This window comes from Prinia subflava, chromosome 4, assembly GCF_021018805.1.
Source record: "Prinia subflava isolate CZ2003 ecotype Zambia chromosome 4, Cam_Psub_1.2, whole genome shotgun sequence".
NCBI classification, from domain to species: domain Eukaryota; kingdom Metazoa; phylum Chordata; class Aves; order Passeriformes; family Cisticolidae; genus Prinia; species Prinia subflava.
The window spans coordinates 36,181,086-36,194,210 of record NC_086250.1 but is presented as its reverse complement, the minus strand read 5'-3'; the positions used below and the strand labels follow the sequence as shown (position 1 = coordinate 36,194,210).

Below are 13,125 nucleotides of genomic sequence, written 5' to 3'. Positions count from 1 at the left end.
AATATTATTGTAGGGTTTTAGGCTTATGAGCTTAATGTATTATGATACAACAAAATGTATTAACTAAAGGTCCCTTTCTCACAAAAGCAAATGAGAGCACCATAGATATAGCAATACAAAGCAGCAGTCAAACCAGCAATAACATTCTGTAATTGCAAAGCTATTTTTGATTAAAATGTAGTTTATTAAAATAATGAAATAAAGCGCTTTAGGATTCCTGATCTTGGCTGCACGTTATGCAGCCTGTGAGAACAGAAGTGACCAACTAAACAGAAGCAAGCCTATTTTGTGACTCGTCCCCAAATCCGCAGCCATCTGGGCAGTGCGTGTGTTGGGATGTGAGGAAGCATCGGCCCAGTAGGGCACAAAGCGTTGGAAGGGATTGCTTCCTCAGGAAATCCTCAGCACTGCTGGGGGGTTTCAAACATTCCTGCAGCTGATAGCAAAAACCTAATTAAAACTTTCTTGCCGGCTTCTCGTACTCTCCTTTGCTACCCTAGCAGGCGTGAAGGTAACTCCCAACGGAAAATGGACCGACATTGCTTAGTATGGAACCAAATCTACATTAAAGGTAGAAGGTGAAGGGCTCTCTTTTGGCTCACATTCCAATTTGTAATGAACCTTGCTCCTTACAGGAGTATCTCCGCAAACCTATGCCATACTAAATATTGATTCCAGGAGAACTGGTACTGCTGTCTCCAAGCGTACGGACATACATGCACATCCCTGTGTCAGATGTGGTGTGTGTATGTACGCGTACGAACACCCCGTACCCGCAGCCAGCCCGACACTGCCATGTCCCTCCCGCGCGCGGGCTCTGAGGGGACGCGGCGGCGCGCGGGGGCGCCGCGGGCACGCGCACTACCCGGCATGCAGCGGGCGCGGGGCTCGCAGGAAGATGGCGGCGCCGCTAGAGGAGTACGAGAAGGAGGCGGGCTGCGTCCCCATCCTGCACCCGGAGGTGCGAGCGGCCCGCCCGGAGAGAGCGCGGCGCGGGAGCGGGGCTTGGGGCGCGGCCGGGACGGCGTCCCGCCGTGGGGCGGGGGGAGCGGGGCTCGGCGGGCGGAGTGCACGGAGGGCGGGAAGTGCGCCGCCGCCCCCCGCCGCCGGCCTGGGTGTGCGCGGCGGCGGCGGGCCGGGGTGGGCAGGGCCGGGCCGGGCGGGGAGGCGTGTGCGGCGGCGGGGAGCGGTGCAAGGTCCGCCGCCGGCCCTCTGTGCGCCCTTGCCGGCGATCCCTCCCGCCCCCGAGCCGGGGGGCGAAGCAGCGGGGCAGAGGCGCCCCGGGTGGTGCCGCGGCACCGGCCCCTCAGGGGCAGCGCTCGGGGCTCGGCGCCCGGCCCCGCTGCCCGGGGGAAGCGGCTCGGAGGACTATAAGTGTTTCCCCTTGGGTTGGGATGGCACTGGTCTGCAGCTCACCCGCGGGTCGGGGCTGGCCCCATCCAGCCCCGCGCTCCCCGTGTGGCGTGGGCTTATTTTGAGAGCAAGCGGTCTGGTTTTTCCAGTGTGTTGACGGTGGGAGGAATGTTTACAGGTAACATGTAGAGGTCGTTTCGTGCCATTTTTTTCTTGTCCTTCTGTTGTGCCGCCCACCTTTGTCAGCAGCATGTGTATATTCTTGAGGACTAGTATGATTGTTTTAAAACGTATTTTAGTTTTGAAAAGCATTTACGTGTGGATTTGTCACCTGATACGTTAAAGACTGTAAGAACTGGTTTTTTCAGCCTAAAACACAGATAACTGCATCTGTCAGGCTCCAGGTTTTGCTAAACAGATGATCTCTTTCCCCTAAAACACTGTTAGTTTAATTTAGTTAATCACTGAAAAGGCTCTGTAGGCCTCTATATATGGCCGTATACCTTACTTTACCTCTCTAAACTGTGCCCATGACTTTAGAATAGACCAGTCTGTTCTGAAGGGAAATTAGCTACCAATGAACCCCAAGTAAGTGCCTTGAGTTGTTGTTATTGTTTGGTTGTGGGTTTTTTTTGTGGTTTTAGGATTTTTTTTTTTGTTTGGTTATTATTGGTTTGGATTTTTTTTGTTTGGTTGTTTTTTGGGGATTTATTTTAAAGGATGTGTGTAGACTCTTGGTACACATTTTTTCAGCCTGGAGTCAGACTAAATGCAGTACCCTTGGTAGCAGTGTCTGATGATTTTCAGAAGTGACACAAGTTTTCAGTAGTGATCCAGACTGTAGAATGTTGATGTTCTTTGAAAGAGAGTATTCTTAACTTGTGGAAGCTTTAGATAGGCAATCTAAGACTGGAAAATGGAATAAAAAGCATTCACAGCTTGTCAGAAATTCATTGCATTTTAAAGATTGAGGACTAGTGTTTGTTAACTTCGAGTAATGAGTGTATAGCAAACTAAAATCTCTCAAATTAACTTGGTAGTCTAGCTAGTTAATCTGGTAGAATTTTATACTGTTCCTTTGATGCATAAAGTTGAATGTGTGCACAAAAGATGGGAAAGGAAGTTAACATATATTGTGTGCTGTAACATCAACTGGAATCTTTTAATATGCAATAAACATAATTTATTTAGTTTGGAGGGGATTTTACTCGATTTTTCCAGAAATGCTGAGTGACTGACTAGATCTTACTCACAAGATACTGTCTGTGAGGATTTGTAGAGTGTTTCCTTATTCCCTAAAGTCTTTGTACAGATACGCTTTAGAAGAGAAGGATGTTTTCCATGTTGGTGGTGAGACAGACTGGCTGTTAACAGCCACTCCAGAAATGCTCTTTTAAAAACTTAAGGACTGTGTGCTGTAGCAGAGCTGTATTGTCACAGATCTGCCCACTGAACAATGCAGTGCATCTGTGCTCAGTCGTTTTTGAAGGTCAAGGGCCTTAATACATGATGGTTTCCACTTTTTAAGAAAATAGCACTATGTCCTTATGTAAGTAATGACGTTGAAGCATATAATCTGTTTCAACATTTGTATACATTTAAAATCGCTGCTTTTTATAGGACTGTCAAAATCTTAAGCAATTTTGTTTCATGGTACTGTTGCTTATTGTGGGTATCTTTTTCAGGTATTCTTTATGTACCTTTTTAATGAGACTTTTACTTCTTACTGTCTTTTTGTATTGACTAATTTGGATTACTTTCAAATTGTTTGAAGTTTTGGGGGTTTTTTGTTTGTTTTTTTGTTTTGTCTTGTTTTTTTTTAAGGGATGTGTTTATAGATCAAAACAAAGGATGCTGTTGTTATCTGGACTCTAAGGCTTTGCATTTTGCCATGAAATACTATGAATACAATATTGATGTTGTAGGAAAGAGGTTCTAAAGAATAATGAAAAATTACTTAAATACTGTCATGCTGAGAGATCAGTGTATTTATTTATTTGTGAAAGACTCCGTTTAAAGTGTTTCAGTAATTTCAGTAAGAAGAGGTAGAAACTGATGGAAATATAAATGTTTTAGGAAACTTAGGGTGGAAGTGCTGTGCTTTTGATGGGGTTTGTGTGGTATCTGCTGACTGAGTTCTTGGGCCTTCCTTGCTCCCTCCCTCATGAATGCAAGCTGAACTTAAGTAATAGACTCTTTCCAAGGATATTTATTCTATCTTATGACAGGTTCAGTTTAGAATGGCAGTGTAGATCCCACTTTTTGAGCTGTAACATTGCTAGTGGAGCAAGACAGCTTCTGAAGATAATTTTAGTGGTGAAGTGCAACAAATAATATTAACTGCACATGTGATACTTGTAGAATGATCTTACAGTATGTGATAAATGCTTGGAAAACTGCTGCCTAACTGATACATCTTGGCAAGAGTTGTTAGGGTTATTCCTGAATTTCATTGTTCCTAAAAGTCTTGGAGGAGTTTGTCTACTAGATTTGGGGTTTTTTTTCCTTTAATGATTTGGCTGTAATATCAAAATTGTCAATAATAAAAGTTTCAGACAAGATGGATGGGTGCTAAGCAGGGAGGATGGAACTGTAGAAAACCATCTAGCAATATGTGAAATTATGCTGGTAAAGCAAGGCACACCTTAGTGCAGCTGTATTCAAAGCAGTGCACTGAAGGTAAGGAGCATATGCATGGGATTGCATCCCAAAAGTTATTGACTGATAGGATACAGACATGAACACGCAGTTCAGCAGAACTTCTCATATAATGCTCTGTTTAAAAATGTATAAGAACAAGGAGATGATTTTTGGCTGAACATGTGGTAATGCTAATGATGAATTTTGTCTTTAAAAATTACTGTTAAATAGTGAAGAGTATGGGAAAGAATTAAAAATTATTTTAATAATGCCTTATGGTAAAAGGCCTGCAAAAGCCTTGGTCACGTTATCTGAAAAAGTGAGAGGTATTTTTTTTCACCTACATGAATGTTTTCTTACTGAAATCCAGTCCTTATTCAGTTTATGCTAAACAAGATCCAGTGACTGGAAAGTGAAGTTGAATGGGATCAAGTTGAAAAGCACAACTGGTGAAGCTGAGGGTGCGTAATCATTGTAATGCAGGAAGGGGGGCAGTGGTGGATTATCCAGCTGTTGATGTTTTCAGCTGGAGTTCAGAGATCTTTCTATTGACCAAATGCAAATTTTTTAATTCCACAAGTGGATAGCTGAGTGGTGTGTCAAATGTGTGAGTATAGAGGAGTGTAGACTGTGTTGGAGTGACTCTGATTCATACACACAAATTGTTCGGCAGGACTGGGAAGTGCGTGGCTGAGCAAAGGGAGCCCGGTGGCTGTGGGTCGCACAGGGACGTGGTGTGGGTTGCCTGCAGTGTGGTGTGGTAGCTCCGTTCTGAGGGGTGCAGAGCACCCTGCCGAGGCAGAGGAACACTGGGCTGAGTAGTCCCTGCTGGTTTGTTTCCTTCTCGCAGTGTTTAGGTTTCTGGTAGAAACCAGGTTTAGGCTTCTGCTACAGAATAGCAAATTCTGCTTCCTTTTATACAGTGTAGGCCTGGTATGGGAATGTTGCTCATACTGATTATGTTTCTTGTCCTCTGATTAAATTATTTTAGTAGACCAACGGACTTGACTTAAAATCCTTGGATCTTCTAAATAAGAGTGAATTCCTGACTCTTCTGTGGTAGGTGATGAAAGATTTGGATGTTCTATTCTGAAATTCAAGGAGCAGGAGGGCAGAAGAATCTTAGAAAATGGATTTTGCTTGTAATGCTCCTTTGTATTTGAAAAATATTCTAGATGTGTGCCTAGTAGGGCTCTAACTGCCAAAGGTATTTCAGCTGTTGAGAGCTGTATTTCTTCCTAAATGGTAAAAAACTATTACTGCGGAGGAAGATGTGGTTTGTTACTTCTGTGTAGTGCAATTACGAGTGTCAGGTGGTATGAGATATATTTGAGAAAGATGGAACTTAATGTTTATTAGACATCTCTTGCCATTAAAAAATCTGTCCAAGAACAATCTTCCTGCAAAGTTGAAAAGTAATTTTAACAGTTATGGGCTCTGTTTGACAGGAATTTTTCCAGATGGAAGCTGTCATCCTTGTATTTGTCTCTCTCCTTATGATTCAATTTGTAACTACCTAGGAAGTTAGAAGCATATACACTTGTATTCCTTGTTGGTGATTTGACAAAAACAAGTAAACCAACTGTGAATAGCTTTGCTCTAATTTTTTCTGTTCAAAATTTCAATGAAAGGCCTGACTTTACCATCCACAGCTCTATACTCTATGAAGTTCCATAGATATTGTTGGGGTTCTAGTGGAGTGCTGATTGTTCTTAATTATCCTGTACAGATGCAGGACTTACTGTGTTGTTTAGTCAGGATCACTCCAGAGACTAATCTTGCATTTGGGAGCTCAATCAAAGATCAGGTATCACTTATTATACTGCTTAGAAAGGACAACAGAACTGTAAAGACAAATTAGCATACTTGATTTTGAAGGTTGAGCCTTGCTTTGAGTATCTTGGGTTGCTTCAGAGGTTGAGGATGGAGAGGACTGCACATCTAATCCAACCTTATATCACAGGCTGAAGTTTTTTTTAACTTATTCTTTTTATTGCCAGAGTACTACTTATAAAATAAAAAAGAAAACAAAATCCTATGATAGTGGGTCATATTGCATAACTGGGAAAGTTGCCCTCAAATTTAATTAGTCTGTTTAAGACTTAAACATGTTTCTAGTCTGAATTTAATTTACTTCTGTTCATTACATCTTGCGAGATATCTGTCCAAATATAGGTCTGTCTGTATCTATTTAATATGCTGATGATTATCAGATCCCTGCACTACCGTTATGGTCTGTAGTCCTCCTGACCCTTTTGAGTCTCTCGTGTTCATTCATTCTTTCAGTGTTTGGATGGCTTTGCTGTGAGTGCAGTGGCTGTTGCAGGAACTTGGGAGCAGAGCAGTCTTCCATCCCTGGAAGTCTTCCAGGCCAGGCTGGATGGGGCTCTGAGCTCTTGGGAGAGGTGTCCTTGCCCATGGCAGAGGGGTTGGAACTTCATGGTCCCTTCCAACCTATGGCCATCCTATGATTCCTGCTTATCCTTCCCCATACATATATTTGTACTTGTCTTGTTGGGAACTGTGTCACACTGGAAACTTACACTCAGATAATGACCATCCCTTCGAGGTAGTTTCTAGGATAGGTCTTTATTTTAGATAAGACTTTGCTTTTGTTAATATTTAGAAAACCCTAGTTTTGTCCTGTCCCAACAATCCCCAAGTTGTATCAGAAAAAGAGTATTTGTTATTCCCCATTTTCTCTCTTTACACACTCCCCGCCCTCCCCTCCTTCCCAGTAAGAATTATCTCTATCTGTTGTTTACTTCTAGGTTGCAGACAATGGTGAAATAGGGTGAGTCAAGGTGCAGCCTCTGGAAGATGCTTAGTGTTTTCATATTGACACTTCTCTGGGGGGTTAAAAATGGGAGCTACTGAAAAAAACAGGATAGGGTTTTTTTGGAGTATATTCCTTAACTAGAAGAGTATATATAATGGTCACAAAGCAAATCATAAGAAAAAAGCTTGCTTACCTGTAGTTTTTAATACGTGGAAGATAGACCACATTAACTTTCATTATATTCTAATTTCTTGACTAACCCAGACACTTTGGAGGTTAACTGTGTTTGACCATTGCTACGCATTTATCAAATGAAAGTGGCAGGTTTGATTTCCTGTGAAGCCATTGTACTAGTCTGTGCTAGTCTGGTATATTATTAGTATTTGCTTTTTTGTCAGTTTTATATCAAAACCTAGAAAAGCCAGCAATAACTTAAAATGGTAACCATTTATAACCCATGTCATCTTGTATCCAGACTGCAGGAGTTTGTTCTGGCTTAATGAATAGCAATGTTCACATCTTTTAGGCTACATGGTTGACCCAAACAACCAGTATTTTACAGAAGGTTAATACTTGTTCTATAGAAAGCATTTTATTGGGGCAGTTTAAGTATTCTGGCTAGACTTTGTGTTCTGCACTTACTGAATATTTTCAAATTTTGTGGGTTTGTTTTGTTATTGACAGTTGTATCATTCTTTGTAATCTTGACAACTTTTGCTAATTTCTTTAATTGCTAGGATAATGCTTGCTATTCTAGGGATAGGGAGGTATTGCATCCTTTTGCTAGCATTTTGAGGTTTTTATGTTTTTCTAATTTGTTGTGGTCATTGCCAATGCTTCACTTGCCATTCTTACAAGATTTTTTTTTTGCAGTTGTTTTGTTACAGTTCCTTTTGTAAATGGTGCAGTTTTTCACCACTCTGGTCTTTTTCTCAGTGGTAAAATTGTGGCTTCTTAGGCATCTGGTAAAACACTTAAACTAGTTTTCAACTGTTTACATTTTTGTTGTACATATCTTCTTCTGATTTGGGCAGTAGTTGATTTTAAAGTTAAAAAATTCTTTTGAGAAAAGCCCTCTTAATGCATAAGAGATAAATGTCTGGTTTGACCCATATTTGTGTTGATTCAATTTACCTTTACTTGTTAAGCACAAGCCTTATTTTTCTCAGATTTCACAGATCAGTCTTTCAACAGTGCTTGTTTCACTGTGTTTGCCTGTTTGCTTAGGAAAGTAATGAGACTTTATGAATGAGGAAGAAAATTTACAGAATTAAGGAGGAAAATGTTTGTTGGCTGTTTGCTTGAACACATTCACTGCCGTTGGTACTGACATGTTTAGATAGGAGCAACCTCAGTAACTGATATTTCAGCATGCACACTGTCCTCTGTGGCTTTTCAAAGACACTATGAGATAAAGATTTGACTTTCATGGTATCCTTGTAGTTGAGAGAGACACTGGGGTGTATTACAAATGAGACTGTGGAGCAAAGTAGAAAGCTTTTTCTGAAGTCAAAGGGGGTCTGGCTGAATTGAGGCCTTGGGCCTGTCATGCTCAGTGTGAGGTGTAACATTAGACAACAATTTATCTTGTGCAGTTTTGAAATCTAGTAATGTCTTCCTACACTTGTAGGATGCCCTGAGGTATGTAGAAGTGTTTCCTTGATTCTCTCTATAAGGGAGGAGGTGCCGGAAGGGGAGGGTAGTGGGAATGCTGTGGTCAGAGCTTGGGAAGCTGCTTAAGATCAGGAGGGAGAACAGTAGCAAGAGAGGGAGGACATCAGAGCATACTCTGAGAACTTTTGCAATGTTGCCTCTGAAGGATGTGATTTTTATGATTGAGTTTAAACTGGTCTCAAGCCATGGTGGAACCCAGACACAGCTGCTCACCCTTCTTGGGGTGAGCTCCTGCAGTTGTGGCTGGTAGGTGACTTGGGGTGGTACTTGGTGAGTCTGTGACCTGATCTGACACCTTTGCTGTGCTGTTGTGACAATGGGTAAGGTAGTGGAGAAGGTGCAGCCAGGACCAGGAGTGTGATCACCTCCTGATTGCAGGTCGCTTGCAGATTGTCGTAAGCCCATTGTGATTTAGGTGCTTCCTGTACTCATGTGCCATGATGCTTGTCTGGTCCCAGGATGAGCCAGTTCGGGGAAGTTAATCAGTAGAAAATGCATCCAGTAAAAAACCCACTGTGAGTAACTTTCTGCCAGTTCACTAAGCCTACTCATGGGCAGGTCAAGTGCACTAAAGCACCGAGAGAAGGTAGATGGTGAGCTGGCAGTCCTGGTTTGAAAAGCGAGGAGTTGGAGAGAATGGGACCCTTCTGCAGTGTTAGACCGTGGTTTCAGTGAGCTGTCTCATTTGCTGCTGAAGATTGTCCATTAGCATGACTAGAAACACCTTTCATGGACTTCCTAGTGTTAACTAGTGGGTTAACCAGCCTGTATTTATTATAAGTGGGAATGGGAGTTTGCACTGCTGGCTGTTGATGTGAGGCTCCATTGACTGCTAAAAAGTTCAGATGGGAATGGTGAATTGAATTTTTTTGTAAGGACAAAAGTACTCAACTTGTACTAACTTTTTTCTCTATATCTGCCAAGGGGAAAAGAGCATCTGCAGCTAGACTGACTGCTTGTTCTGTCGTGTGTACTTGCTGGTGGTCTCATTCTTGATGAATGAAAAAAAAAATACCTTTGAAAAAGACTTTTAAGAATATCCTTTTCTTGAAATTGAAATTTCGTGAATTTGAAAAAGAGGACTATTTTTTCTCCAAGTAGCTGAGTATCAGTGTTGAGCCAGACACATACTTGGGTGCATTTTTGAAGTTTAGCACTTTAAAAGAGTGAAATATGTAAATAGTTTTACATTAATCTCATTACTGACTCTTAATGATAGGCCTTTCAGGGATTTTTTTAAGGTTGATGGCTCTGTAAGCTCGTGTACTATGAAACCTAGACCTGTGTAAATCACTTGGGAAAACAATAGTTTCATTTTTGCCAAAGTCCTGAGATTTTTGGCTGAGAGCATAATGCAACACTCCTTGAAAAGAAAGCCAAAAAGATAAATATACATGTTAATGTAACTTGCTGACTAAACAAAAGCTTTATAGTGAGCTTTACACTACAGCATTTTAAGCTTTCAATTTTTTTAGCCTTTGCAAATAATAGTAAATGTAGCTCTTTTAAATAACACTTTTGAGGTTTTGAGGTGTGTGCCAATACAAAGCCTCTTGTAAAGCCTGTTTGTGAAGCTATGGCTTCCTAAAGTGTAACTGTTCAATTTAGGAGCATCTTCAAGGAAATTACTAGAAAACAGTTGACTGCTTGTGCGTGCTTGTTTTGGAGAAACAAAGCTTATCATTATCAGTTGTGCTTTCAATCACATGAGCTCTGACCTCTGTGTAGAGTGGTTGGATTAAGGCCTCTAGTTGAGCATCTCTAACTTGTTATGTAAAAAATCAGATCTGTGTTAGAGAGTATGCAGGATTATGCTCTCTGTGTGATGCCTGACTTACATGTGGGTGGAAATCTGTAACAGCAAAAGGACAGCTTTATGGTGTTTGAGGTGAGGCTTTTCTCAATCTATTTCACCGCTTTTGAAAGAAAGCATTGTCAACTTAAACTATAGATTGATTTCAGAAAGATTGAGTATTAGGCACAGGTTTATTTCCATTGTATATCTATAATATATACATTTCCATGTATTCTATAATTAGCTTCTCTAGGGATTTTCGTAAATGCATCTTTTCTCTTAGTGTGTCAAGAAACTGTGCAATTAGACCAAAATTATAGGAGGTAAACTGAACAGACTTCACAAAATGCAGTAAAATGTAAAAAGTAATGGAAAACAGTAACAGAAATACCATTGAATGGAAGTTTATTTTATTGTATCATACACATTTTGTGTAATTTAGTGCTATAACAGGGGCAGGGAGAATCCTAATGTGATCCTTGGTTAAGGATTAAAGTAAGGCAAGTCTGATGGTATATATTAGCAAGCCAAACACTGAACTTTTTTTTCTTAAATGCTTAATTTGATCAGGTGGGGTGGTTTTTTTGTTGTTGTTTGGGTGGGTTTTTTTGTGGGGTTTTTTTGTTTGTTTTGTTTTTTGTTTGTTTTGGTTTTGGTTTTGGTTTTTTGTTTGTTTGTGCTTTTTGTGGGTTTTTTTGTTTTGTTTGTTTCTTTGTTTTTTGGGGGGCTGTTTGTAGGGTATTTTTGGGGTTTTTTTGCATGGAGAATGCAGTTTGGTTTAGGTTGTAATTTTCTAGCATGGATTAGCTGAACTGAAGGTGTATGTGAATCATCCCAGTCCAGACAATCTAACAGCTCATAGCTGCTGAACACTCTTAACTGCTCAAAGTTATGAGCCTACATAGCTCTAGAGAATTCTTAAGTTTCTGAGTGTTTGTGTGAATATGAGAAGGATCAGACTGTCCCCAGTTGATGACAGTCAACAGTTAGGTTAGCTGTTGCAGCAGTAAATGTTGGGAGAAACTATAGGAGAAAAATCTACTCTTCTTATGCCTGTAAAGAATTAATTGTGATTCTCTCTAAAACTAAGGCATTTTAGCCTCTGTTTCTGTGACTTTGTGTGTTGCAGAGTTAGCTGAAGAGATAGGGGAAGGAAAGTTACCATAAATTTAAGAAGAGGATCTTCCATTAAAAATATTAAAATACCAGCAGTATCTCTTTGTTGTTGTTTGTGTTTGATTGATTTGCTCGTATTAACTTTGTGAGCATTTTTCTATTAATATTGGTACATGAGTGACTAGTTTTTGTGTCTGTAAATGAATGTGGGTGTTTATAATATGCAAATAACTATGTATAAATTTGTCTGCATAGATTCTTGCACCTTTTTAAAAGTAGGAGGAGAACTGGGAGAGCAAACTAAAAAGCACTATATAGCAGTAAATGAAGAACAGGGAAATTGAACATCCAAATATGGGGGAAGGAATTCTTAATTACTAACCTCCAGTAGTCCCTGCTAAGTGTAGCACACATACATGAGGATCATTATTTAGCTTCCCTGAAACAGATGCAGTCACTTCCAATTTTATTATCATTATCTGACTGCAGCCAGATATGAGAATAGTGTAGTCATCAATTAAAAAGAATTTGTTTCTATTAAGAAACGGAGGCAATAATGCAGTATTTTATAGAAGCTTATACTTCTATTTCGAAGTTGTTATTTTAAAACTTGTTAGTATTTTCTCTTTAAGTCTCAATGATCTTGGTCACCTTCCAGAATTTGAGTGTCTGATTTTGATCATGGCATCGCTTCCTTGCAGCAGCATTGCATAACGTTAAGGAGAAGCAGTCCTAGCCATCTGCTGATGCCTGCCAGAGCCATGCGTGGCAGCTGTAAGCAGCAGTTCTTTCCTCCCTTCCTTATGTCCAAGCAGGCGTATTGACCTATTCATATCCTCCTGCTGGGTATAATTATGAATTAGGAAATTGCTGTCTCAGAATAATTCAGTCCTGGTCATCTTACTCTTCCATGCTTAACTTCTTTTTTTTGTAAATACTATTCTCAGAATCCTTCTTAAGCTTGTTTCATTTAGGCTTTTTTATTGGAAAAGATTAAAAGCTTTGAGTATTGAGGGGAAATGAGCATAACTTTACTTACGTGTTTGGTTATGAGGAGGACTGATTGGAAATGCCAATATTAGCAGAACTTCCAAGAATAAACATTTTCCTCTCTCCTCTCCCCTGCACTTCATGCTTTTCCCTTTGGAGTTATATTTCACATTTTGCAGTATCTTCTCTTTCCCCATCTTACTGCTCTTGTTTTCCAGAGGAGGTTTGGTTTTTTAATGTGTTGTTTCTTTTTTTACCAAAACATGTCTTTTTTGCTGTTGTTTTTCAAGCATTATTCTTTTTTGTGGTTTTTTTTCCTACACTGCATTACTTGTGCATCTGTGCAAGTAGTCTGAACATTTTGTGACTAATGAGTAATGTCAAAATAGTCACAGATGCATATGAGGGATTGGGATCTTGTCAAAGGATAGTCACTGAAGTGGGAAGCTTCTCTAGAAGAAGTGATCCTTGGTAGAAGTGAAGGAACCAAATATCATTCTTACAGATGAGCAAAATTTGTCTTTCTTGCAACTTCCCATACAAGCCAACTCTAGTAATTTCTAAGCAGAATAATTTTCTTCAACCTGTCAGCCCAACTCCTTGCTTATTTAAAAGCTGAATGATTACATAGTCAAATTAAGAATTAGCAGGTGCAGAAATGTTCCTGCTACCTTCTGTTGGCTTGCTTTCCCTCTGTCAGTGGCTCTCGAGCCTGTGTTTTCACAGGAGAAACAGATTCAGCTCGCTGTCCTGCTAAAAGATGGAGTTTTTTTCTGTT

At 40.3% G+C, this 13,125-nt stretch overlaps 1 protein-coding gene across 1 annotated transcript in view; it reads left to right on the top strand.

The window, feature by feature from the left end:
* Window positions 1-839: 839 nt before the first annotated feature.
* ZDHHC17 (zinc finger DHHC-type palmitoyltransferase 17) overlaps window positions 840-13,125 on the top strand; it is a 78,665-nt gene continuing 66,379 nt past the window's right edge. The window contains exon 1 of the mRNA XM_063396423.1: window positions 840-961. Coding sequence (XP_063252493.1) covers window positions 899-961 — 63 coding nt within the window. The 5' untranslated portion in view covers window positions 840-898. The remainder of the gene's footprint in view (window positions 962-13,125) is intronic.